This window comes from Zonotrichia leucophrys, chromosome 5 (genome assembly GCF_028769735.1).
Source record: "Zonotrichia leucophrys gambelii isolate GWCS_2022_RI chromosome 5, RI_Zleu_2.0, whole genome shotgun sequence".
Classification (NCBI taxonomy): domain Eukaryota; kingdom Metazoa; phylum Chordata; class Aves; order Passeriformes; family Passerellidae; genus Zonotrichia; species Zonotrichia leucophrys.
In genome coordinates this window covers 49,935,399-49,962,143 of record NC_088175.1, presented here as the reverse complement: position 1 = coordinate 49,962,143, position 26,745 = coordinate 49,935,399, and the positions used below count along the sequence as shown (strand labels likewise).

Below are 26,745 nucleotides of genomic sequence, written 5' to 3'. Positions count from 1 at the left end.
GAAATGTTTCAGGAAAAGCTGAGTGTCTTTGGTTTTAAAGTCATGGCAATAAAATGCTTTGGAACACAAATGGTGTTTCCAGACTTGTACTGAATGTTTGCTTCCTCTTGCATTCATGCCTAATGTTTGAATAATAGGCGATGTCTCAGGGTTGACCCTGACTCCCTCTTATCTTCCAAACCATAACTACATTTGCAAATAATGAGGAAAATCTACTTGTCCTTTACTGTAGTTAACTGTAGCTTCTAGAAAAGTGTTCTTGTTGAGACTTCCAGCTCATTCTTTTATGCTAAGTTGGGAAGAAACATTCAGGTAACATTAAGACTTTGTTCTGATCATGTGCTCTTTCTTGAATTACTTTGAATGATTCCATAATTATTTCCTTTTTTTACTAGTTAGACTGTGAAATGGAGCTTTAAAAGGCTGCTATTGCTATTAAAGATTTATGGAACCAGTACTATTACTAAATCCATTATTTAGCAGGCTGTACACCTGGAAGGATAAACCTTCAACTATAATCAAAGTGAAATGATGGAAGCAATCAAGGATGTGTAATTTAAGATGCATTTGTGTAGTGTTGACTGCATTTTTTTTGATAGTCATCATGGTTACGGTTTAAAAGTGTAAAGCTTCAGAGAAACTTAATTTGTGATGCCTTTAATTTCAGAATTCACTTCTACGAGAAATTGAAAATGCAAAAAAACAAATAGAAGAACTTCAGCATGAAAAGGTAAACTGCATTTCTGAAATATTATCTTGGAACTTAATTGCTGCCTTGCTACATAGCAGGATCAGATTTTAATTCCTCATAAAACTTAACATTTCCTGCTCTGTTTAAGAGAAAGGAGTTGTTATTGCTTATTTTATGGTATTGTGTGCCACAGTTTTAGGAGGGTTTTATAGATAATACATAACCTTTTAGTCCAAGACTTAACACACTTTTGAATATGTGAAGGGCCTGCATATGTTGGCAATTGGCCAAAGTTTGGAGGTTGTGTAGAATTTTTATACTGTTGTACATGTGACCTTGAACAGCAAAACCAAATGAGAAATACTTTTAATGTTGGGTATTTTGCCATAAGGTGTTCTCAAGGCATTGAATATCACAAAATGCTTGTGCAACTGCTAACATTTTTTAAAAAGTTTTAAGAGCTGTGGAGCAAAGGGAGAAATACTTACTAGTCTTGGCTGCTCCTTAGCAATAGCAGCTTATATTCTGCTTGGCCTGGAAATGACAAGTCCCTCATTACAGATGTTCACTATCAGCCCCTTTTTATTTTATTTAGACTTTTGTTGTTTTCACATTCATGTATTTCTCTGCTGTTAAATTCAGAGTTTCTAGAGCATGTAAAAATGTCCAAGTTAAAAGTGAATGCTTTAAGATGCTTCTGTGCAGAAAGCTTGAACAAGTCTTCCTCTTTCTCATCATCACTTATTATAATAAACTTAGTAGCATCTGAACTAATAGCTGTTTTTAAAATACATATTGTCATTACCAGAGTCAGGGTAGAGAGGCAGCAGAATTATTCTGGGATGCCCTTTTGTGGCAATGCTGTATTGTGTGTAGCAAAAACAATGTTTAAATAGGTAAAGCCTGTATCTTAAAATCTGTTATTTCCGACTTTCAGAGAAATTAGATAAAAAACCTAGATGTGAGTTTACAAATTTGTATTTGACACTAATTTTTTTTTTTAAAAAAAAGCATATGATATGTTTTTTCTATTTATTTTTCCAGGATCAACTTGTATTAAATGTTGATGCATTGAGGGCTGAAAACGACCAAGTGAGGCTCAGAGCCACATCACTTCATCATAGGTACCAGCAGAAGTTTGTTTTTTTCCTATTTTCTTAAGGTCACTGTGCTAAATACTATCTTGTAGATTATAAATGAAAATATTTCAGTCATAGCTATAAATTCAGTTTTATAGAGCATGTAAAACAATTTTTATACTCTTATATAAACAATTTTTATATAAAAACAACTGGCAGTGGTGGGACAAGAGAAATCCTTTTGGGTGATTTTGTTTTTGCTTCTTTCTCCCTTGGTAAAGATGAAGTGTTTGTTTTGTGTTGCAGCAGAGCAGATTTCAGATTCCCTGTGCCATCCTCCTCTGTGGGGGACAGTCACACAGACTCCTACAGCTCCTCCTCCGTGCTGAGGCGGCCCCAGAAGGGGCGGCTGGCTGCTCTCAGGGACGAGCCTTCCAAGGTGAGGAGGGAAAATACAGATAACAACACAGATTTGTTCAGTGCATGAGGCTAATCAGGTGCAAGGAGGTTTTGGAATTGGGAGGACCTGGCAAAAAACTCCTGAGTTTTATAGATCCAGTTTTACCAACTCATGAACAGCTGCTGGTCCTTTTAATTGTTAGCAAATAGTTGCAAGATTATGGTTTGGAGCTCCTATTTTTTTTTTAAATTTTGTTTTTGTTTTTTAATTTTGACAAGCCTGTAAAGCACAATTTGAAGCAGTCCTACTTTTGTGTCTGTACACTCTAATCTAACACATTACTGTTCTGCAAACAGTTTCCATTTCCTTTCAGGATGCTTGAGTGCCCATTATATAAAACTGATTCCATAGTTCCCATGGAATTGATAGCAAAATTCTACTGTAATTAAATGTGTGTTCTGCATCTTGCAGTTAAATGAAGTTTAAAGCTTCCTACATTATAGCTTTTTTTTTTACATTTCTCTAAACATTGCTGTCCTGATGGATGCATTCAGCATGTGAGTGGACTTACATAAATTATTTTAAACATCTTGATAAGTAGTAGAGATGTCACGTTTTTTCCATTAGAGCTTGGATTTATTTCTTTAATGGATTCTTGTAGGTTCAGACCCTGAATGAGCAGGATTGGGAGCGGGCCCAGCAAGCCAGTGTGTTGGCAAACGTGGCACAAGCATTTGAGAGTGATGTGGATGTGTCTGACATGGAGGACGACAGGGAGACCATTTTCAGCTCAGTCGATCTGCTGTCACCAAGCGGTCAGGCTGATGCTCAGACTTTGGCCATAATGCTGCAGGAACAGTTGGATGCAATCAACAAAGAGATCAGGTATGGCCTGTCTGCTGTGGAACTTTTGATAAAAATATGCTGAAAAATGGTAATTTCCCCACATATTTCTGCTAAGTGCCGCTTCTGTTTGCAAAATACCCTTTGTGGTATTTTCTGGGGTCCCCTGATGAGGGGGGGAATGATGAATTTGACTCCATGTTCTTAGAAGACTATTTTATGATAGGGGCACTATAGGATAGGGGCACTATATGAAATTATACAATATGAATAGAGAAAGGGTGCAGACAGAAGGCTACAAAGAATGGTAATGAAAACTCATGACTCCTGACAGAGTCCTGACACAGTCTTTACCCCATGATTGGTGATTTAAGTTAAAACAATCACACGAAACCAATCAAACAACCACCTGTTGGATAAACAGTCTCCAAACCACATTCCAAAGCAGCAAAACACAGGAGAAGCAAATGAGATAATGTTATCATTTTTCTCTGAGGCCTCTCAGCTTCCCAGGAGAGCTCCTGGCAAAGGGATTTGTAAGAAAATGTGCCGATGACAGTCCCTGTTGGAATGTCACATCCCTGTGAGGCTGTTTTTCCCTCAGGCTGATCCAGGAGGAGAAGGAGAACACGGAGCAGCGCGCGGAGGAGATCGAGAGCCGCGTGGGCAGCGGCAGCCTGGAGGCGCACGGCCGGTTCCGCCCGCTGGGCTCGGTGGCGCTCGGCGGGGCCCTGGCCGGCTCCTCCCCGCCCGGCAGCGGCCGCTCCACGCCGCGCCGCGTCCCGCACAGCCCCGCCCGGGAGGTGGACAGGCTGGGCATCATGACTCTGGTGGGTACCCGCGCAGGCTCCTCCTCGGAGCGCTCCTGTTCGCTAGGAGATGCGCTGTTCTTTCCTCTCCTGCTTACTCAGCTGTATTTTTCCTTTCTCTAGGTTTTTCTACTGCTTCCTTTCAACTTCTATAAAAAGTGTAAGATACATAATGATTAGGAAAAACGTTCAGAGCTCGAGTCTATTATTTGGTCAACATCTCGTGCCTAAGTATTTATTCCTTCTGTTGTTATGGTCTTTCTTCAGACTCCTCTTTCTAGAAGAAATAATGTTTTCTTTTCAACCGCTTTCTCCATCTGCTTTAAACTTTATTTTTAGCAGTCCAGTATTCCAGTAAACACTCAGCTAAAAAGTGATTTGCATATTAATCTTGAAGACTGGGATGGTATCACTGCTGTTTGAATATTAATGAGTGCTAGTGTCCTGTTTTAAGCTATTAAAGCCTGATAGGTAAAGGAAATACCTGTTAGACCTTGTGGTTGATAAAGTAGTTTAGTCTTAGGAGTTGAGAGAGTAGAGAAGGAAAACATCTTTCTTTTGACATTCCTATGACTGCTGAGGAAGATTAATCCTTCTAGCAGCTGCTTTATGCATGTAAACACATCTGTAAAATTAAGATACAAATCTCCCCCCTTCTTGTTTTACATAAATGTTAAATATAACGAACAGTTAAAATGAAGTATTTCAGCTAAGTAGTTTTGCTGACTTCTTAAAATTAATGTGCACATACACCAAGAAGTATTTTTTCATAAAAGGGAATAATTTTGCCTTCTTTGCATTAAAATAAAAATAATTGTACTAGCTCTAGCCATATGTCTAGGGGCAAGCAGTCTTCTAAAACAAAAAACTATCAAAATTCAGATTGTGGAGTGTTTTATCTTCTAACATTTCACAATTATTAGTTAAGCTAAATACTTCTCACACAGAAAACCATATACAAATTTAAGTAGCTCTTTTCCCCAAAACTAGATCAAGAGAATTGTGTCTGGTCTGAAATCCAATGCAATTGAAGAAAGTGAACTGTAATAAAGTTCCCTTTAGGTCCTGATTGTGCATTGAAGTCACTTGAGAAGTGTTTGTGCTGTATTTGATGAGTTTTGTACCTGGCAATGATTTGTGGAAGCTTGAAATCAAGAATTAGGGAACAAGAGCTTTCTAGAAACTTTAGGAAGAGCTATCATGGATTATTAGACTGAGTTCTGCCATGTCTTCCAACGTTTTAATAGAGAGTTGCATTAGGTTTTGATCATGTAGGCAAATTAGTTTAATGCCAGTGGTTATGCAGCTCAGTCAGTTGAAAGCCCCTCATGATTAAAAAGCATCAACATGATAAATGGTGAAGCCTACAGCTCTCTTGAGCAGTCCTTGTGGGCAGTTCATTCCATGTGGTGAACACTTTCATTTTTATGCTCATCAGATTTAATGGATGAAAGATCCAGTAATGGTAAAATGAGTCTGCAGTGCCTTGTCAAGAACTTGAGGAGGAACTAGATCATCCTTAAAGGTCCCTTCTGTGATTCAGTGAACTTATGATTTAGTAATGTAGTACTCTACAGTCAGATTGAACAAAACTTTCCATATTAATGCTGCAAAATTTACATGTATTCTAAATAAAAAACAATTAAAAGTTATCCTTTGTGGGAGGGGAAACAGCATCTCTCCTCCGTGTCCCACTTCAAAGGGGACCAACTTTATTTTTGGTTACAGGCTTTTTAAATAATGAGAGCTATTAAACAAATTATCTAAATTTAACTTTTGTCAGCATCAGTCTGAATAAGCTGTTTGTGTAACTCTTGCTCTGTGCATTGGCAGAGGTGAGCACTCCCTGGGGAGTGAGCTACAGTGGATGGAGGATAAAATAAAAGTGGTGGTGAATTCCTGCTCAAACATTCCAGCACTGAAAAGCTGGAAAAAGAACAGAATCCTGTTACTGTATAGAAATTGGCTGTTGTTGGCACTCTTTGACATTACTAAAGTCTTGGCTGCTTTTTGTGCAGTGTAGGAAACAGCTGCAGGAATCCCAGGGTTGTGAGGAGGGATGAGTGCAGATGATTTATTAAGGCTCCTATGGCTGACCTGGAGGTTCAAAGCAGGTTCTCACCTTTTCAAAGCAACACCTTGCAACCCCCACACTTTATTGGGGTTTTTTGCTGCACATATTTTGTGCTAACACACTCCAACATCTCTGGTACTTTGGTAGATAACCAACTAAGTGTTTATTTTTTGCTTCCTTTTCCTCACTTCAGGGATACATTTACTAAACTGTGATGTAAGGAGTACTTCATACCCAGTATCTCTCTGTGCCATTGTTGTAATTGTTGTTGATGTTCTCCCCAAGGTGTTTTGTCTGTACTAGTTGTCTTAGTCTGTGCTACAGTTTACAATAAATACAGCTTTTCCAAATTTCTTTTCTTTGCATGCATCTGTCAGCCTAGTGATTTAAGGAAACACCGTAGAAAGGTAAAAATCTTTAGTTTATTTCATGGTGTGCCCCTCCATCTCCCTCCCTGTCCCCAAACTCATTAGTGGATAACAGGAACATAAAGCATTTGCAGGGTAGCTCTGAAACCAAACAAGATTATGGTTTATCATTTTAGCCTAAGTGTGGATTTGTTTTGTGGGTTTTTGTGTTTGTTTGCCTGTTTTTGCTGGTGTGGAGGACTGCTGTGCTTTCTGTTTGCAACCACTGCTTTGTAGTCTTCATGCATCAGTGCTGAATTTTAAAAGCTGTCAGTAAGCTGTCAGTGCACACACAAGTTACTCTTTCTGTTACTCAAACTTTTGTAGCCACAGGTGTGTAGAAACTGACTTCACAGAGTCAATGATCTTGCTAATAATTCTTTCCACAGGTCTCTTTAGTTTTTCTGTCTTTGCACTTGCTTGAACTGAGGACAGGTATATCCATTTTATGGTGCTGAACTGGGGACAGGTATATTAATTTTATGGTGCTGAAGGCATTACTTTAGTTCTTAGCCCTATAAATGAATAAAAGATAAGTGCTACTTTCTCATTTCATGAATTTAGTCATTTGTCACTGAGGGTAACAAGAAATTCAGAAAGAAATCAAGCAAAAAATAGGCAACTGCAGAATGGTAAGGGCAAGAGTGATCCTTTAACACTAAAATAAGATTCTTCCTTTCACTGTTTTGTGTAGTGTTGGTATTGCCTTCATGTTTTGGCATTGCCCCTGAAGTTTTCCTTCCTTTCCCATCAGTCTCCAGCTTCCAGAGAAGAGGTACGAGATGACAAAACCACCATAAAATGTGAGACATCGCCGCCTTCCTCACCCCGCTCCTTGCGCCTGGACAGAGTCCAGAAGGGAGCTCTGCACACTGTGAGCCACGAAGATATCAGGGACATCAGGAAGTAAGTGAGCTGGGAATCACTCACACCTACCAGCAATTCAGTGTTCCAGCATCAGAGTAAAACCCCAAACTGCAGAGCTGTTCAGCCTGTAGGATTTTAGTCTGAGTGTTCAAGTGTTTCTCAAAGTCAGGAGTGTGAACACATAAATGGGTGACTGTTACATAAACATTAGGAATGTAGATTTTGCTAATGCTTGGAAGTGGCTTCATGGGAATACTTTTGGTACTCAAAGTCTGTATTAAGTTATCTTCATGCTTGGGATATGAAAAATGTAACTCTTAACTCCTGAAGTTTTTATTTAGCTATAAATTGAGAAATAACTTGCAAAATTGCCACTTTGATTGACAGATCTTTTCAAAGTACTCTTTCAAAGTACTCTTTCAAAGTACTCTTTTCAAAGTACCCAAGTATCTGAGATGGATTCCACTCAAGTATTTTGAACTTTGTCTGCCCCTTTCAGCCAAGAACTTGTGCCATCAACATTTCTTTTCATAATTCATAAAATTAAATGAAATTAAATGTCATTAGTGAGCTACTGAACTTCTATTAACTTGCACAGAACCCTGAACTTATCTCTGATGAATTTGCTGTACATGGGCTCCTTTATGACTTTTTTTTTGGGTACAGCTCAACAGGTTCACAAGATGGCCAAACCAGTAATCCCAGTAGCAGTAACAGCAGCCAAGATTCCCTTCACAAAGCCCCCAAAAAGAAGGGGATCAAATCCTCCATTGGCCGCCTGTTTGGCAAGAAGGAAAAGGGGCGACCTGGACAGGGAAGCAAGGAAGCTCTAGGACAAGGTTGGTTTGCTTTTTCTTACACAGTGAGAGAGATGGCCCTGGGGCTTGGGTTTTACACATTCCTGATCAGTAACATTACGAAGCATTAAATTGAGAGTGACTTGAGTTTGGGGTTTTTTGTAGGTGGCCTGGGAGAAGCAGATGGTTCCTCTCAGGATGCATTAGGCCTCAGCAAACTTGGAGGTCAGGCAGAGAAAAACAGGAAAATGCAGAAAAAGTAAGTTATCAAATATTTTTAATGCTGTGTTATTCGTGTGTTGCTTTGTTTAAAAATGTTGTGGTTTTATTTTTTAGTTTGGTTTTGGGGGATTTTTGCCTAATATGGTGCTATGGCTAATAAGCCTCTGTAGATCTCATCCTTTTTTTTACTGTTTTTCCAGAACATTAATAGCAGCATAGGTCATGGTAAATTTGAAAGGAATTTAAGCTGAAAACTTAAAATTGGACTGCTGTAATAAAAAAATTTGGAGATAGAAGTGGACTCTTAACAAATTCCCCCTAAACTTATTATATTTCATACCTGCTTTGGGAGGTATTAAATGTAATAAATTATATGTAATAAATTAAATAAATTTAATTCATATGGGAGATTTCCCAAAGTTGTCCTTGGCTGTTTTTTGCTCCAGATTGTGGAGGAATTGACAGAAGGGAAGCACGAGATGCTGTGGGCAGACATCCTTCCCTGTGTATGAATTTGCCAGCTCCTTTCTCTGTCCCTTTGTGTTGCAGCTGCTGGCAACTTCTCTCTTCATTAATTTTTTCACTTCTGTTTAAGATTGTCTGTTGAAATCTTTTTCTTTGCACCACATTGCCCTGGTTTCTTCATTTTTTTTTTAATCAGTTGTGAATATTTCTTTTTTTATGGCACCTTGTATGCAGTTACCCTTTCCTAGTCAAGAGAATTTTTTCACTCTATCCCAGAAAGCCTTTAGTTAGCTGCTCACCTGTGGAGTTTCTGTTTGCATGCTTTGTTGTTTCCAGACTTGGAACAGATGAAGCAAAGACTAATCATAGGTGAAAAAGAGATATTGCTACGGATAGAAATTCTGACTTGATGCTTATATGGGAATACAGGAAACACTCAAATAAGTAGGATCAGGCATTCCTTGCATTTTTTCTTTCAATGCTGAGCCATATACCTTAAACTTCTGCTCCTTCTGTTCTGTTCAGCTGTCAAAAAACTGATGAAGGTCAGACTTTCCTTGCTTTCTGAAGACAGACAGTAAATGTTGAAAAGCAAGGGTGCTAATTTTCGCTTTGAGAGGGATTTCTTGCAGTACCTAAGTTCTATTAACTAATAAGAATAATGCCTGGTGGCTGCTAATGAAAACCAGCAGTGTGTTGGTTTGAAAAGTCAGAATGGAATGTGGGTTTGTTTGGATAACAGAAAGCTCAGCTGTTTTTCTTCAGACTGCTGCTCTGAAGGCAATCATATATTATTATGATCTGGTATTTTCCCTTTTCTACAGTGCTTTAAAGTCATACCACATCTTGGTTGAATAAATAGTTTTAGTCTGGTCATATCTAAGGAGTGGTAAGGTCTGTTCTTTGAGCAATATAGGTATTTCTCAATACCAGCCACAAGTTTCATTCTCAAGGGAAATAATCCATACTGTCTGGCTTTAAGAAATGCAAGAAGTGCAGTTGCAGATAAATCATGGCTTTCCTTGTAAACATACTGCTTTTCAAAAATGTGCTGGTATTACTTAAAGTATAATTTATGACTGCATGTTGCAGATTGCTTAAAAGACAGCTGTCTCTATGAAACAAATGAAAACTTTTAGTTTGGAATTGCCTTCTTAGCTCTTCCAAAGCCTCTCTCCATCTCTTCCACAGCCCAGTTAGGTACTGGAGGGGGCTTTAAGGTCTCCCTGGAACCTTCTGTTTTCTACCACTCAATGAAATTAAAACAATCTAGATCTATCATTTGAACAATCCCAAGTAAGATGCTGTCATGCCATTGTTCAGAATCCTGAGGGGTGTTCTGAACATGGGAAGCAATATTATCACAAGGGGTCAAAGATCCCTTGCTGCCTCCTTGAGATGCTCCTTATCAAAAAGAAAAAGTGGCAGAGCTGCTCTGAATTGCTTTTCACTCTGATATTGGAGGAGGGTGGGTTAAAACACATTCTGCCTGGCTGTTTGCTTACAAAACCTTGTATTCAGCAAAAAGAATTCCAGCTACCTGAATGCTTGGAACAACAAGAGCTCATTCTATTTATAGCTGTCTCTAATCCCTATTTGCTCATTTATCTTTCTGATTTCTGCTTGCATGTGCACAAACAGGCTGAGGGCAGTGTTCAGTCTCTGCTAACAAAAATGTATTTATAGTTACAAAATTAAATTACAGTACACATTATTTGTCTGGTTTTGTATGCCTTTGAGTTCAGTTTAATCCTAGTTTTATATTTGTCTTTCATTATTTTATTTTCCTTTTGTTTACCATTTGATGTGGTAGTGCAAAATCAGGGTAAGTTTGTATTTGTTTTTATTAGGATTGTTGTGCAAGTATGATAAAACTAGTTTGGATTTTTTAGCAATATATTAAAACCTTTATCCTTTCTTCAAAAAAGTCTCATAATGAGAGGAAATACTAGATTCAAAAGAATATATTATGAAAATGTGTTGCTGAAATAAATCCAGTGTCACCTAGTTCAGTGTGAAAGCTAGTTTGTGTCTTGTCTAAATTTGCATGGTGTGAGCTTTTATAGTGGAAATATTAAACCCTCTTTGATTAGTTTTGTAATCTGGGATTTGGAAGTTGTTTAGCAATAGTAGGTATTTGTGTTTCCAAGGTAGATGTATTTCTGTAAAAGTGTTGTTTGGTGTTTACTAAACCCAAGTGGTTGATAGTGCTGTGTTCATCTCCTGTGTGAGCTGCAGTAGTGACAGTGTTTGCCACAACTGTGTTTGTGCTTTTCTGGCTACAGCACCACCAGCTTACTACTGTATTCACCAAAAAGGAAGGCAACCCTAAATTTGAGAACTCTCACACACAAAGCACTTACTGCATCCCTGAACTCAGTCTAGAATAAAGATATTAGCTTTCCCCTGATGCTCTGCCTATTTCCATCTCATGTTTTACAACTGCTGCTTCTCAGTTTTTACACCCTGAAGCTCTGTCACTTCCATCACTATCACTCTCTTCCCCACACTGCAGTGTTTACTGTTTCTGAACTTCTTCCAAATCAGTCCTCTTCAGTTCTGTCCAAGAAATCTGGGATGCAGCATCCCCCTCTGGCTTTGAGCTCTGCATGTATCCATTTCCATGCTGTCCCAATCCAGTGGCCAGGTGATCCAGGCTGCTTTATTTTCCCTGTGTGGTGAGTGTGTGCTCCCCTGCCAGGAGCCCTTCTGAGCACAGCTACTTCACACAGTCTGTGCACTCTCTGCTGCACAGGCACCACCTGCAGCTTTGCCATCATTTCTCTCTCCCTGTGACCACAGCTTTTGTCCTCCCAGCTGCTGTGAGATGCCTCTGGAATGTCTTAACAGTGAGCCTTCCCCCCTTGCAGCAGCATGTTTGGGCTCCTGTTCCAAGGGAAGCTCAGCCAGGTTTTTTATTAAGTCTCCAGACATCTCTCCCTTGGTTTTGTCACCCAGGAGTTATTCCAGTAGCCAGCTACTCTTTTGGCTCTCTTTTATCCCTCACAGGGCCAGGTTTGTACCAGCTGTTAACGCTGCTGACACCACTGCAATGTTTTTTTCCTCACAAAGATTCTGGATTTGGCTCCTGTTTCCTAACTGGTGTGACTAATGCTTGGGCTGTGAGACTCAGTTGTGATCTCTCAGTGATCGATCACATTTTACTGGAATGCAGTGAGTGTCTTGGAGTTTGAAGGGAGTAGTGGGGAAAGAGAATGTCTCTGCTATAGGAAGAAAACATCAGTACATCATTTGTAGATGAAACAGCAGCTGCTTCTGAATTCTTCCTATGAGATGTTTTGTGCCTGGGCTACATCTTGAGCTTTGGGGTTAAGGATTTCCTGTGCAAGCAAGTTTTTAATCTCTCACTGCATATGAACAAATTCTGCGATTAATTTTCCGCTTCATGGTTGCTTTCCTCTTTGGATCCATTGCATAATTTCTGCATAAACTCATCTCATAAACATTTTTTCTTTGTTTGTTTTTATTTTTGTGTTTTCTTCCATCACACAATTATTTTCTTCCTACATTACCACCATGAGTTTCAAGTTGGCATCATAACCTCTCCTTTCATTTTTGATGTATTCCTTGTATTCTGCTCCAAAGGATTCACTGTTTCATGGTTACCATGGAGTATACAATGAGACTTACAGAACTACCAGAAATGACACTGATATTCTCTGAACTCCACACAATACAACCACCAAAAAGGAAGGCCTAGACACCAATTTGGAAGCTAAAGTACTTGAAGAAACTTTGTGTTCCTTTCTGGCAAATACAGTATTAAGCACTTTGTTCTGTTCTTACCAAACAGTGTTTCATATGATCTTATAAATTTATTTTTCTAATTTTTAAATCTTAAACAACAAAGAGAAGCAGAACAAAATGTGTTCAGGGCTAATTAATTGTAGAATCAATGTAATGTATTCCACAGTAGCGGGGAAATAGCTGATCCTTTATTCCACATTCAGAAATATGTGTCTTTTTGAAAAGTACAAATATGTCTAAGCTTTTATAGTCTTTTTTGGTAGGGAAATTCAGCTGTTGACTGCTGAACGCTGTTCCACCTTAATGGATGGATCCCAAAATGGTACCTGAATGATTATTTGTAACCAGTTGTCTGGCCATGTCTTCCTTCCTCCCCCTTTCCCATTCCTGGGAAGCACATTTAACTAGCACAAATTACTGGGAGGTTCTTCCAGAGCAATAGGAATTTATTGGTGTGCAGGTGATAAAGCAGTTGCTAGTATATTTTTTCCTTCATTATTTCTTTTTAATATTTAGTTACCTCCCAATATAACATGAGGATCCCAAATATGTCTAAAAGAGCTGAATGCTGCATTTCCATTTTGTAGGAGTAGCAAAACAGCTCCTTGTCTGTCAGTAATCACTCTTCAAGGTGCCTTGTATATTTTAATACCTATAACTTCTAAAACTGTTATTACCTTAGATCTATCCAGTGAGACAGTTCAAAAGCAAGGAGATTTTAATTGATTGAAATAGTGAGAAAATGGTAAATACATAATGCAAGGTCTTGACTCAGTAATATTGCTGCATATCTTAATTCTACACTTGCAGGCATGAATAAAGAACAGTAAAATCAGTCTAATTAGGTGCAGTCGTTTTTTCAGATTTTCAAAGGAGAATGAGTGGAGATTTAACCATATATAACTGGCTTTCAAAGGCAGTGTAAAAATGCCTTTTTTTAGGCTTTCTCCATGTTTTTAGCCAGGCATATCCAAGCAGCATTGCATACTTATACCCACAGTGCTAGTTTTTGTCCTTTGGTTTATTAAACATTTTTGGCAGCTATTTATAGGGACCTTGTGAGCTTCCATTGTCTCTGGGAGCTGAATTGTCAATATGAAACTTCAGGCGCTTCTGTTTCAGCACAACAAAGGAAATGGTGTCATCAGGGGAGATGAAAGCTGAGTTTCAGTACACAGCCTGTCAGGATAGAATTGCCAAACACAACTCTGGTTGTGTGAAGCTGTGCCAGACGTTCTGACAGGCTGATGTTCACCAGTGGAATGGTCACTGTCCCAGTGTCCAGCCCTGACAGCTTGATGGACAGGCGTGTCTGATGTGCTCATGTGTGGCCACAGGTTTCAAATCTGCCCATGCTTAGGAGAAATGACTGCTTTGGTTCAGCTTTGCTGGGCAGAAAACTGAGCAGCTGAGAATCTGCTTGCCAAATAAGCCTGACATCTTTACTTTGGGCTGGAAGTGTCAGTAGTGACTTCAGAAACTGGGTTCTGAAAGACAAGATCTACATCTCTGCTGCTCTCAGATTTCCTGCCCAGCTCAGCTTTCATCCCTACGTAGTCCCTGTACATGTGCTGTACCTGCCTGAGGAGGTGTGTCGTATAAGGCTGGCTGGGAAAGGAATGAGTTAATTATTGGAAAGAAGATAGTGAAGTGAATGCAGTGCTGGAATTGTAGCATCCATTATTATAACTAATGACTGTTTCTGTAATTGTAGGCACGAGTTGCTGGAGGAAGCCAGACGACAAGGTTTGCCTTTTGCACAGTGGGATGGGCCCACTGTGGTGGTGTGGCTGGAGGTGAGTGCTCCTCCCAAAATGAATAAAAAGCCCCCTCAATGTAAAGCCTGTGTGGGTTTGGAGGCAGGAATGTTTTCCACATCCTGTTTACTTCCCTCTGTGTGTTGCAGCTGTGGGTGGGGATGCCAGCCTGGTACGTGGCCGCCTGCCGAGCCAATGTGAAGAGCGGTGCTATCATGTCAGCGCTGTCTGACACGGAAATCCAGCGGGAAATCGGCATCAGCAATCCCCTGCACAGGCTCAAGCTCCGCCTGGCCATCCAGGAAATCATGTCCTTAACCAGCCCCTCTGCCCCTCCCACCTCAAGGACGGTAAGGAAACTTACTTGTGCGCAATAAACACCTAGAATTTCCCCATGTTTGACTGTAAACTTAGAACTGAACTTGTATTAAGAATTTCTGGAAAGGAACACTTTATTTAAATATAGGCTGTTCCTTCCTTTCATGGAAATTAACTAAAGGAATAATTGCAATTTTCTTTCTTGAGGAATAGAGAAGTTTATTTCAGTCTAAGTATGTAATGCAAAGTATTTATAGTATGTGTTATTTTGGCCTCCAGAGAACTTAAAATACAGATGAAGTCTACAAGTGTGTACAGAAATTTGTAGGGTAGTTGGAGGCTCTTTTAATGTAGCTGTAAAGCCATTAACTCCAAATAATGCAGACTACATGATCTAGGAGGCACCTGTCTCTCTCCAGTAAGTTTAGGCACGTAGTGGGAATTTTCTCTCATGAGTCTGCCTGCTCTGCAGTCTAAAGTTATTCCTGGGGCTATGTGCTAGGCTACAAATGTATTTTTCGGATTAGAGCAGAGCTGAGTGTTTACCCATTAATGAAATCCTGTCAGCTGTTTCTGCTGCTCAGTTTTGTTAATATCTGTGAAGGAAGTTGATCCCTGTGAGTAGGCTTTTATTGCATGCCATGACTGTCAGTAGCTGTAGCTGACCCAGAGACCATTGCTTTGCCCATGCCTGCTCCTTACATGTACCGATTGCTTATCTGTTCTGCAACCTCTCCTCTTTGTTACTGCTTTCCTTTCACTGGATGGGATTGATTCCCTGTGGGCTCATGTTAGACCACGGGAAATGTCTGGGTAACACATGAAGAGATGGAAAATCTTACAGCCACACAACAAACGGTTAGTTTACAGTGTTGCCACTTCTCTTCCTTAGAGTGCTTTTTCCACTTCTTGAACATTTGAATCAAGTACCTTTTGGTCTTTTTTTTTTTTCTTTTTGTTTCCTTCAAATTAATGCACTAAAATTCTGGATCATTGCTTCTTCTAACTATTAACCTTGCAATCTGCATCTTGATAGCTTTTTTCCCAGAAGGGAGGAAGAAAAAAATCAGTGTTGATAAGATTGTAAACAAAACTTTAATCTGTAAAATGGAGCTCTGACTTGATTGACAAATAGACAAATTGAATTATTGGTGCAGAAATTTCTTCTCTCCAGAAAACTTAATCAGTAGATGGGGTTTGCAACTTCTCATACAAAAATAAGTGCCTTGTGTATAATTTTTTACATTGCATGATGCTTGGTTTATCTAGATTTTTTTGGTATGCAGTAGATTTAGAGTCTTGCAGTGCACCATTAACTTTGACCTCCTTACTAAACTTAACCACTAATATGTGTGTGTTCTTTTGCTTTCCTAACCACCTAACAGGAAGATGAGGAGGGAAGCTGGGCTCAGGTTGGAAACTTTATCTCATATTACAGACTGTATGTAAACTGTCACAATCATTAGAGCATGAAAGAATCTGTTTTTCCTTTAGGCCAGCATCTTTTAATGATTCTGGGTGCAACCTGGGGATTGGGAGAGGGGGAAACTGCAGCCTTATCTCTCTACAATGCACACTTGGGAAATACATGTGATTTAAATATTTTAATGTTTTGGTTGGGGGTGGCTCCCTGAGGAAGCCAGAATTCCAAGAGGAATATCTGCTCTGTGTAAAATGTCCCTGTCCAACCCAGCCACCATCCCAGGTGTGCCACAAGGTACCCTGGGCCTGGATGGTTAAGTAGATTTCTATGCACTAATTCTGTAATTCCCCTTGATTGATTGTTTTGCTTTAAAGTGGTGGCAAATCCTAATTGTATTCTCAGACATTGATGTAGCTGAGTATTTATACAGGGATAGAAAGGTAACTTGGGATTTACCCATGATCCATATCTTTGCACAGTGTGGGCTCTTCTTTCTTGGCTGCTCTCCAGCTTAAAGCTGGTTTAAGTCCCATTAACTACATCTCAGCTACTCATCTGTTGATTGTCAGTGATAACAAGTCCAGAGTAAGGAGCTCTTTCACCTGGCTTGGAGACGTGCATTTCCTTGTGGCCTTGCTCCTTTCTGGAAGGTGCTTCCTTAAGGGGAGAAATAAAGCTTTTACCTTTTAACAGAAAAATCCGAATTACTATGCTTTTGAAAAAAGGAGCTCCCTGGTTTTGTTGCCCAAGGAGTGATTAGATGTATGATTACAAACTCTTATTTTTATAGATGTTTTCTCTAAAAAAATGCCTGGTGATTTGCAGATCAAAACTGTAACGAGAAAAATCTCTTTTAGGATAAAGACTAGCATTTAGAATGGCTTGTTCTTTGGTAACAGGGTTTTATCAGTTTCTGAAAACAACTAAAAGACCTGCAGTTATTTTTCTGATATGTTTTCTTTATAAAGTCACCAGAAAAATAAGATTCCGGCCTAGTTTTCAAGGGCGAGAGTATTTACAACATCTCAACACAATGAAATTCTATGGCTTTTGCTGTCCAACCATGTAGATTAGTCTTTCTGTAAAATTTGTTTAGCTCTTGCATATTTTGCCATGCTATTTCTTGGTATAAATTGAGGCAGTTTTACTTGCTGATGTGAATATCTGCGCTTGATTTTCTCCATGCGGATGACTTCTTTGGAAAACATACACGTAGTATTCAGTATTCTGATGTGCTTATCTTTACAGGCTAAGAATCAAATAAGCAATTTCTTTAAACTGTGCTGTCTAAAACAGCTTTTCTTTTCTCATGTCAATAAGCATGTCCCTTAATTTTTTTTTCAAACCAGACACTAGCCTATGGTGACATGAACCACGAGTGGATTGGCAATGAGTGGCTGCCGAGCCTGGGGCTCCCTCAGTACCGCAGCTACTTCATGGAATGTCTGGTGGATGCTCGCATGCTGGACCACCTGACCAAGAAAGACCTGCGTGGGCAGCTGAAAATGGTGGACAGCTTTCACAGGTAACGAGGCTGAAGATGGAGACCTCGCCCACAGTTAAGCGATTCCATTATCTCTAAATATTTTTTTTCTGATTTTTTTTTCTCTGCTCCAAACAGGAACAGTTTTCAGTGTGGAATTATGTGCCTCCGAAGACTGAACTATGATCGAAAAGAACTGGAAAGAAAAAGAGAAGAAAGCCAGAATGAAATTAAGGGTTAGTGCATTGTCCTCACCTCAGTCTGATTCTGCCATGTTTTCACTGATCAGCCTCAAAGATCCATAAACAAAGAAAAGGCTTTAGAGGATGGAACCATTTATAAAATATCAAGTGTTAAATGCACAAGGCGTGTCTGGATGTAGGCCCTGAACCCTGAATGATAAACCACATCATTAAATCACTTACTTATGCTACAAATGTGAACATTTTGGAAACTCATACTGCTCTGAAGTTTGAAATGAAATGTTTTAGGAGAATGAGAGTTAAGAACATGTTTGGGGAGGGATGTCCTTATTTTCTTCTTTTCCCCCTGTTTTGACATAACTTTACATCTGCATAATTTTATTGTTGCTTGTGGCTAGTAACTTTTATTGCCCAGCAGTTGATGAAAAAATATCCAAGTGACTTAGGTAATTATATCTTCCAGATTCATGATGATTCTTGTACAAGAGAGAAGGAGTAAGAGAAAGTAGGGTGGGAATTCATGATTTTCCAAGATTTGCTGTAGTAATTTTGTTCCCTGCTTAATATCAGAAGCATTTTTTGATATCTGAGTCTAAAAACTTGCTTAGAAGGTTCTGTCCCTGCTCTTTCCCTTTCCTTTCAAATCATGGATAACCTTTTGGTGGTTAACTTGTTAATTGTGCCTGAGATCATTCCCAGGAGTCACAACTAACTGGCAGCAAGCAAGCCAGGGTTGTGGCTGGTGGGTTGTTTTTCACCTCCCAAATGGAATGGGTGCATCTCTTGCATATAGAGAATTGCTCCTTGGAATATTTAAGTTATGGTGTGAAATGTCTTCCAGCAGACTTGTAATATGTTTACTTTCCACTTCAATCATCCAGTTCATGACTGTGGATGATTTGGCTCAGAGAAGAGGTGTTGTAATGAGTCTGGCACTATGTTTTTCCTCCCCAGATGTCCTGGTGTGGAGCAATGAGAGGATGATCCAATGGGTGATGTCAATCGGCCTTAAGGAATACGCCAATAACCTGCAGGAGAGCGGCGTTCATGGCGCGCTTGTGGCCTTAGATGAATCCTTTGATTACAATGCATTGGCTCTCCTGCTGCAAATCCCCACTCAAAACACACAGGTAACCAAGGATGAGGCACCTTAGGCCTCCTAGGAAGGTTAAAAATGGATGCAAAGTTGTCCATTGTTACATATGACAAAAACTTAAAATTGTGCTTTTCTGATGGTTTTCTAGTTGTTAATAACAATTCTTATTGGTAAATTTGCTTGGGAAAAAAATTGCTTGAATATTTTCTTCACAGCCCATCTTCACAACAATAGTGTGAAACTCATCATTTTTGTTTGCCGGTTTTTACTCTGAAATAATTAAGTTAGAGGCAGAGTCATGAACTTTCATATCACAAATAGAGGAGAGCTGTTAAGTTTTCCTTAAATTTTTAATAAGTTACAAATTAAATTGTAACTTTTCAAGTACTGACTTTTCAAGTATGAAGCATGTTTATTAATCTGATAAGAAGGCACTAAACAATTTGGGTCCTATTAAGTTTTTTAAATCATTATAAGTTACTAATTACTAATCTTTTGGAATTAACTTCCATTTCTTTTTTACCACAAACTTCAGGCTCGTGCTGTTCTGGAGAGGGAATTCAATAACCTCCTTGCTATGGGCACTGACAGAAGACTTGATGAAGTAAGTTACTTGAGTTGTTGACCCATTTTATGGTCCCGGAAACTTTATCAGAACTGCTCAGTGAAAGAATTTAGCCTGAACTTCTTCAAGCTTTTGACAGAACAATGACAGAAACTTTAATTTGAAACTCCTTGTCTCTGAGGGTTTCTAAATATAGCAGGGTTTTGTGTATTTTGATAAGATGACTTTGAATATGAAAGTATTGGGAACATTTGCAAGTTTGGTTTTCTAGCCCGTCTAATAGCAGCACTTTGGGCTGAATCCTCTTGATCTAAAATATGTGAAAATTAGTGACCAGCATTGCAATGAACAAGCTGTGATAGAGAAAGACACTTTATCCTAAAGAGCAGTATTTCAAAGAGCTTTGAGTGGTTTTTAAGAAATCTTCTGTTAATTGTGATTCATACTGGTGCAGAAGACCACCAGGTGTGTTTAATTTTTGTTGGGCAGTCTGTGATTTTATTGTACAACTGCATTGAAATGAGTGTAAAACTCTCTAAGTGTGAAGCTATTCTGTGCACCAACATCATGGAGGGAGAGAGTGTTCCATCTTTAACCTTTTAGGTTGCTCAGTGGACAGGTTCAAGCTGATGTTGCTTCCCCAGGAGAGCATTAATTAACTCCATGCTGCTTCATCCTTGGTGCTGATGAGATTTGATGTGGTAGCACATGTAGGCAAAAGTGTTGCAGATTAAGGCTGAAGTGACAAAACCCTTCTGTGGTTAACCAGCTCAGGAAACCAGTCTCAGAAACATTGGTGCTGGCATGAGGAAGAGGACGGGGAAGGGGAAGCTCCTGACAGCTCTGTTCCCTTGTGCATCTCTACCAAGGTTTTAACAACCTATCAGAAAGCATTGATGGTTTTCTAAAGTATTTTCCTTGGAGATTTCAAACTGCAAAAGGAGCTTTAAGGCAACAGATGTTTGCTCTGTTTTAGTGGCACGGAGCAGTTTGATCATGAAGATCTCTCCAAATAATAGAGACACTTATCTCCTAATTGCACAAGGGAGTAAATCTGAGCAGTGAAAGGATTTAACTGGTTCTAAATGGGAAGCTGGCAAATGGAGCTGCCCAGTGGGTACATTTGCATTGACACAATACATTCTCTACCAAAGATGTTTTTGGAAGTGTATTTAACTGTATTTACTAAGTGTAGCATTATGTTTCTTAGGTGGAAATATTGCTTGAAAGATGCAGATATATTAATGGGGGAAGGAAAATGCACTTGGGTAATTAAATTACATTTACCCAAGTGCTTAAGGAAAGCCCTGCTTAGCAATGCAGTATTTAATACACTTACTTTTTATTTCCTCCCAATTGCCTTCTTCAGTGGTGATACATTTACTTAAGTTTGTCAGTAATCCTTTTAATGTCAGTAACAATCCCCAATAACACTTTTTGCACTGCTAATGTTGTTTGTCAATATGACAGGATGATGATAAGAGCTTTAGGAGAGCACCTTCGTGGAGAAAGAAGTTTAGACCAAAGGACATAAGAGGTTTAGCTGCTGGATCAGCAGAGACTCTTCCTGCAAATTTCAGAGTTACAACCTCAATGTCTTCACCCTCTATGCAGCCAAAGAAGATGCAGATTGATGGTATTGATTTTGTATAATTTTAAGCATGATGTTCTTTATTTTTTGCCTGAGATTCCAGGGGAATTAAGTCCAAATGACCTTTTTGCTGCATAAAAGCATCTGCCTTGTGCATGGTTGTTTTTATAACACTGTGTTTAACCATAGGGTGCTTTGTCATTTCAGGAAGCTGTACTAGAGGTGGAGTTTCTATTTTACATCACTGGAGTAACAAAATGAGAATCATAGCTAGAAATAAATGTAATTTAGGAAAGGAAAATGACAGCTTAGTAGGAGTCTTTTAATCACACAATGCAGAATTTTTGGTTAGCAGCAATTAGACCAATATGAACCCCACTTCTAAAATGCAATAAAATGCATTCAAAAAGGATGTAAACCCCCTCAGATAATTTTGAGATGAGTAAAACTTCATTAGCAGGTGCATTACCCCCCCTGCAGTGATCACTTCAGTATTGACCAGACTTGAAATCACTGTTTTATTCATTGCTGTGTACTTAATGATCTTTGGGCATATGTGTTCACGCACAGATATGAGTTAAAAAAACCCAAACCAACAAAAGCAGACCCCAAAAATCCCACCTGGAAGTGGAGGTTGATCACCTGTCACATGAGGGATCTTGGCTGTTTAAAAACTGTACCTGTAGCAACATAAGAACAACATTTGGCTTGAATTTAGTTTACAAAAGAAGCAAATATGAAATTTTTTTTTATTGGAACAGACAGAGTGAGAACACAATCTGTTGGAGTTGCCTCAGGTTCTGAAAACACTATTCACAAAGCTCAAACAACCAATTTTTGCATCTGATGCTACTCTCAGTAAGCTCTTCTAAATTTTAGGTACTGTCACTAGCACAAAATATTTACCAAAATTCATGTGGAAAATTCTGTAAATGAAAGTAGGTTAAGCCTTTACCATGTAAAACCACTTTCTTTTTGAACTATTAGATATTTACAAACTACATAAAGTAGTAAATAACTTAAAAAATCACCTTTGCCAATTTCTCTGTGCTAGTTGGCAAGCAGATTTTTTTAGAATACATTTTGTTAGCCTGTGGTACAAAAAGTGGTTAATATACAAACTGTGAAATAAATTCTGCTTTTCTAACTTGTAACCTTAGAGTTGGGTGAGTACCAGAGCTGTAATCACCATTGCTGTGGAGGGTTTTTTTTTGTTTTGAAAACTAACATGCATGCTGTGTTCTGCATGTCTTCCCATGCTTCTTGGAATAGGCAGTGTATCAGGAACACAAAGATTGGATTCTGCCACAGTAAGGACCTACTCCTGTTAAAGCCTTCTCCTGGTGAGTAAAGCTGATAGGAACAACACTGAAGCAGCTATTTGTGCAATAAAGCAGCAGGGATTTTCCTACAGTGGTTTTACACACTTAGAAAATAGTCCAGGTTTTCAGGGTAGGTCATTCTATTGGAAATCCCAAGTTTATTTCCTACAGTAAGACTGAGTTGAAATACTGGGTTTTGTCAGAAATGTGTTCCTGTGAGGTTTTTAAAACAGCTTCAAAAAGGACCTGTGCTAAACAGCTCTGTAAAAAGTGTTGAAATCAAGGCTGGATGAAGCACAGCTAGTGGAAATGGGAAGGGGGGGAAGAGAATAAATTAGGGATGAAAAAATAATCCAGTGTGTGACACTGCAGCTCAGATTGCTGATCTCTCACAGTCTTTGCTTGGTCAGAGCTGTCCCACTAAAACATGTTTCAGTACTGAATTGTTACAGGGATAATTGCAGTTTCCCAGTTCCTGGACACTCCATACCCCTGTGATTGCTTGGGCTGGCTGCTTGGATTTAGCTACCTGCAGCCTCAATCTGGGGAGCAGTGCTGTTGATGTGTGGTAACACAAAATCCGTGTATTCTGGCTTGTGAAAGGGCTGTAGTCCTGTCTTTCTCCAGGATCTGGAATGTTTCTGCAGCAGCCTCTGCTGTACTTTCTCGTGGCACAGTACTTCTCTCATTTTGCAAGCAAGCCCAAAAATGATTTTTTTTTAATTACAATGAATTTAAAAAAATCAACTCAGTGGCTCTTTCCCCCTCATTGATATCTTTCATGGACTGTAAATTGCCTGTCTTCTCTGCTTGCAGTGTCTTTCTTCTTACTGGTAGCATCCCTTCCAACTCATGTATTTGCTTCCTCAAATTCAGAACCTTTTGCATGTATGAGTTGAGTTCTAAAGAGTTCTTACAGTGAACTGCTGACAGAGGAAACTCCTGCATGTAGCAGCTCAGACCACATGAGTGTCAGTTCATACATAATCTCAGGGGCTCTCTTTACAGTATTTTTAGTTGCAAGAAACTGAAGTTTTAAGTCTCTCCCCCAGATTCTCCTCCCTGGTTCAGGATTTTCTGTAGTCAGGTGATGTGGGATGGAAATCCTGGAGGCAGAAACATTTGCCCTCATTGCTTTATTTGCATTGCAGCTGGAGATTGCAGGAGGCAATAAAATGATATCCAGCATGGCATGGCAGTAATTGAGTGCATCACTGCTGAGCTGTTTGTGACAATCTTGGAATGCAATGGTGGTTAAAACCTGCTAATGGAATCTTCTGTGTTTTTTTCTTTTTGTGTGTTGTTTTTGTTTGTTGTTTTTGCAGTTTACCCACACTATTTCTACCGGTGATATGCAGCATTTTGAACATTTGGAACCCTTAACCTGTTAATACTTGTTAAATGGACACTTTGAGATATTTTATTACAGAGTTTTTAATTAGCAAATAAATTCATGAGTACTATAGAGAAAATATTTTAGAATCTAAATGTTTCTTATATTTATGTGACTTGTCATTTATATAGTTACTTACTTTTTCTGTTTCTATTCAGTCTACAAATCAAATCATTGCTGATTTTTTATTCTAATTTTAGTCTTTCCAGCTGAATGTACTGTAATGCTTGTATGTATATGTCCCTATGAGCAATATAGGGTTTTTGTAAATTATGCAGTAACTGTAATTATCATTGTTTTTTAATAATGAAACTGAAGGTGAAAAGGATTTTAATACCTTTGTAAAAGTATCATGACACCGAGCAGTATATATTTTGTCTTTTGGAGCGCTTAGCTTAGATCTGAAAAGAAGTCCAGCTTTTTTTCAGGTGAGCCTTTGTTGACGTAGGAGGGACGGTACACGAGTGTTGTTCTCCTCAGAGCTGTACCTTTCCACACAGAGGATGTGTCAAGTAGTGGCAATTTGTCCTTATTTAAAGTGGAAGCTGTTGGAAAAGCTGGGAGGAACTGCCCAGCCTGCAGGACGCGTTGCAGGAGCGATTGCCGCAGTTCTCACGCCCTGTGCTGTGTTTGTGCAGCGCCTCTGCGCAGTGACTCAAAACAAGCCATAAACCGAGGACTCTTTTTGTTTTTGCTTTTCCTTCCCTGAGGAAGACAGACTTCATAATGATTCCTGGTCGTGAGCCACAGGCCACAGAGAGGTTTTTTTTTTGTCCTAGACCTTTTTGCTTGAAAACACTTGGTGGAAAGATGCTGGTGGAACCAGTTTTAATGGACCAATCCTAAAGCACTGCAGCCTCCTGTCAAATGAGTAGTGAAAGATGAAGGTACAATGGGCTGAAAACTAAAGCAGTGCATCTTCTAATAAAGGCCTTACTTTTCTTATGTAAGTCATCCGATGTGTTTTGTAAACTTGTTCTAAAGACTTGTCTGGACTTTACTTTGGATGGTTGTAGCCATTTTGGACTGTATGAGTAGAAAATGTATCTGACACTTGTAAATGGCATATTAAAAAGCCAGCAAGAATCTGGTCAGATGGTGCATTATTTATTATGCAACAATATATATAGCATGTCTTTTTTCTTATTGTTTTCCACTTTTAACTTGCTTGTAAAACTGAAATTCATTGTTACTGTTCTGTTTTTCTATTAATCTTTTGTGTATTTTCAGATTATGTAACAATATGTACAGTCTACTTTTGAACTATTTTTATCACAGTATTATTTATTGCTTTCAATAAAGTACTGATGCATTTCCACTGCCAATAAAACACTATGGAAAAGCTAAGATCTAATTGGTATGCAGGCAGAAACTTTGCAGTGAGTGGATATTGTCAATAAAGCATCTTAATGATTGTTTGCTGCCCTGTAGATCTGGTTTCAAATGATGACCTTTTTCCAGGAGCAAAAATATTCAGTTAGGTGATGTGACATTTTCTTTGGAATTGTTCAAGTTCACATGCATTAATATCAGTTTTCTGGAAAAAAAACTGCTTTATTGCCTACTTCTACTCATCTTTAGAGCTATGATTTGCTTTTTAAAATAATAAACCAGACCTGACACAACTTCAGTGTATTCTGGTCCACATGGTGAAAATGGAAATGCTGTCCTAGACGGCAGCAATGGTTGCTTTGGTAATAAAATGAAATCTTGGCCATTGTGATATTTGGGGAGAAACATAGGAGCTGAGGGAACCAGTGCAAAATGGGGTCACAATAGGGCTGTTCATGTCAATGTTTATATATTTGTAAACCATTACATTGAGTAGAAGACAGAGGGATAAAGTTGCAGAATGATGAAAGGAGTAGTAAAGCATATTTCATCATGTCCTCCAGATCAACAGCAGGACGTGGAAGGCCTGGAGAAACACTGCCATGGATGCTCTAAACCTTGTTCAGTGGTGCATCTCTGTTTGTCTGGCTTGTCTGTACGAGTTGCTGTCTGTCCATTTGCAGTCTCTTTTATATTCTCAGAGAATCTATCTTTCTAGAAAAAAAACCCTAAAATGGAACTGCAGAAGGAAATCCTGGCTCACTGCTCAGCTAAACTTTGCTGTTTAGAGAAACCTTGCCTAGGCATTGCTGGTCACTGATGTGAGTGATAGTAGGTGTTCAGAGTCATGTATTGTTGCTTCTCAAAAGTGAAACCAATGCGGGATAGACTTGTAAAATGTGAACAGAAAATGCGTTTATATTATTATATAAGGCTGTAAAACCTTAACTGTTATGGAACAATGGAACTGACATGAGAGGTAGAATAAATGAGTGAAATGGCGAAAGCTTTCACAAACTGGCAAAAAAATGTGTGTGGTGACTTCCTTCTGAGTTACACAGCAGAGCTGTGCTGGAGAGATCAGAAAAATGTGTCTTGCTCAATTTTAATAACTCCCACACACCCTGCTGAAAGAAAACTGCACATGGAAAAGGCACCTGGGTCTGTTACAGTAAGCTTTAGGTAATGCCTGATTAGATACAACATTTTGTAAATTGCCAAACGTCTTTAAAGGCTTCAGTTGGAAAGAGGGCTGTAAAAATTAAACTATGCATCCTGTCTGCATGCTTCAGAATTATCTGAGTGAACTTTAAACTTGCAATTTTTGCATGTCTAAAGGACAGAGACTCTCAAAACAGAAGTTTTAACTCTGTCTTTTAAACTGCTGTAGCAATGTCTTGTCTTGTGGACAGTAGTGATTTATCATGCCAAGATTTGGAGAACAGGTGAATTAGTTCAAAGCAGAATTTATTTTTGGGGCTTAGTAGGCTAAAAATTGAGAGGGAATGGCAGCAAAATTAATTTTCAGGTAAATAAAAATGGACACTATATGTTTGAGGGTGGTACTTTTAAAAGGAACTAAAGTATCACTTTGCCTTTAAAAGGAAAGTTTTTCACTTCCCACTGTCAGGGTTATAGCTTTGGTGCACAAGTTACTCTACATTTTGTTAATTTCATTGTTTGTTAGTTTCATTGTTTGTTAATAGTAGGGGACTTGGGAGGGAAAGGGCAATTGTAGTTACCTGAGGTGGCAGTACCTTTTGGTTTTCCAGGAGATGTTGGAACAGATGGGTGAAAAGTGATACATAAATGTGGCTGGTATTTCTACCTGTACATGGAG

At 39.0% G+C, this 26,745-nt stretch overlaps 1 protein-coding gene across 8 annotated transcripts in view; it reads left to right on the top strand.

The window, feature by feature from the left end:
* Positions 1 to 25,923, top strand: part of PPFIA1 (PTPRF interacting protein alpha 1) — a 53,834-nt gene extending 27,911 nt beyond the window's left edge. For 3 of the 8 annotated variants that reach the window (XM_064715504.1, XM_064715499.1, XM_064715500.1), the window contains 20 exons: positions 668 to 730; positions 1,736 to 1,815; positions 2,077 to 2,209; positions 2,832 to 3,055; positions 3,618 to 3,843; positions 6,274 to 6,303; positions 7,058 to 7,209; positions 7,837 to 8,009; positions 8,133 to 8,226; positions 14,137 to 14,218; positions 14,329 to 14,529; positions 15,293 to 15,355; positions 15,883 to 15,909; positions 17,270 to 17,445; positions 17,542 to 17,639; positions 18,561 to 18,736; positions 19,238 to 19,306; positions 20,738 to 20,903; positions 22,131 to 22,201; positions 23,506 to 25,923. In XM_064715504.1, the coding sequence (XP_064571574.1) occupies positions 668 to 730; positions 1,736 to 1,815; positions 2,077 to 2,209; positions 2,832 to 3,055; positions 3,618 to 3,843; positions 6,274 to 6,303; positions 7,058 to 7,209; positions 7,837 to 8,009; positions 8,133 to 8,226; positions 14,137 to 14,218; positions 14,329 to 14,529; positions 15,293 to 15,355; positions 15,883 to 15,909; positions 17,270 to 17,445; positions 17,542 to 17,639; positions 18,561 to 18,736; positions 19,238 to 19,306; positions 20,738 to 20,903; positions 22,131 to 22,189 (2,292 nt within the window). In that variant the 3' untranslated portion in view covers positions 22,190 to 22,201; positions 23,506 to 25,923. Of the gene's footprint in view, positions 1 to 667; positions 731 to 1,735; positions 1,816 to 2,076; positions 2,210 to 2,831; positions 3,056 to 3,617; positions 3,844 to 6,273; positions 6,304 to 7,057; positions 7,210 to 7,836; positions 8,010 to 8,132; positions 8,227 to 14,136; positions 14,219 to 14,328; positions 14,530 to 15,292; positions 15,356 to 15,882; positions 15,910 to 17,269; positions 17,446 to 17,541; positions 17,640 to 18,560; positions 18,737 to 19,237; positions 19,307 to 20,737; positions 20,904 to 22,130; positions 22,202 to 23,331 lie in introns of all 8 variants that reach the window. The other 5 variants (XM_064715502.1, XM_064715501.1, XM_064715503.1 and 2 more) reach the window with 5 other exon arrangements.
* Positions 25,924 to 26,745: the final 822 nt, after the last annotated feature.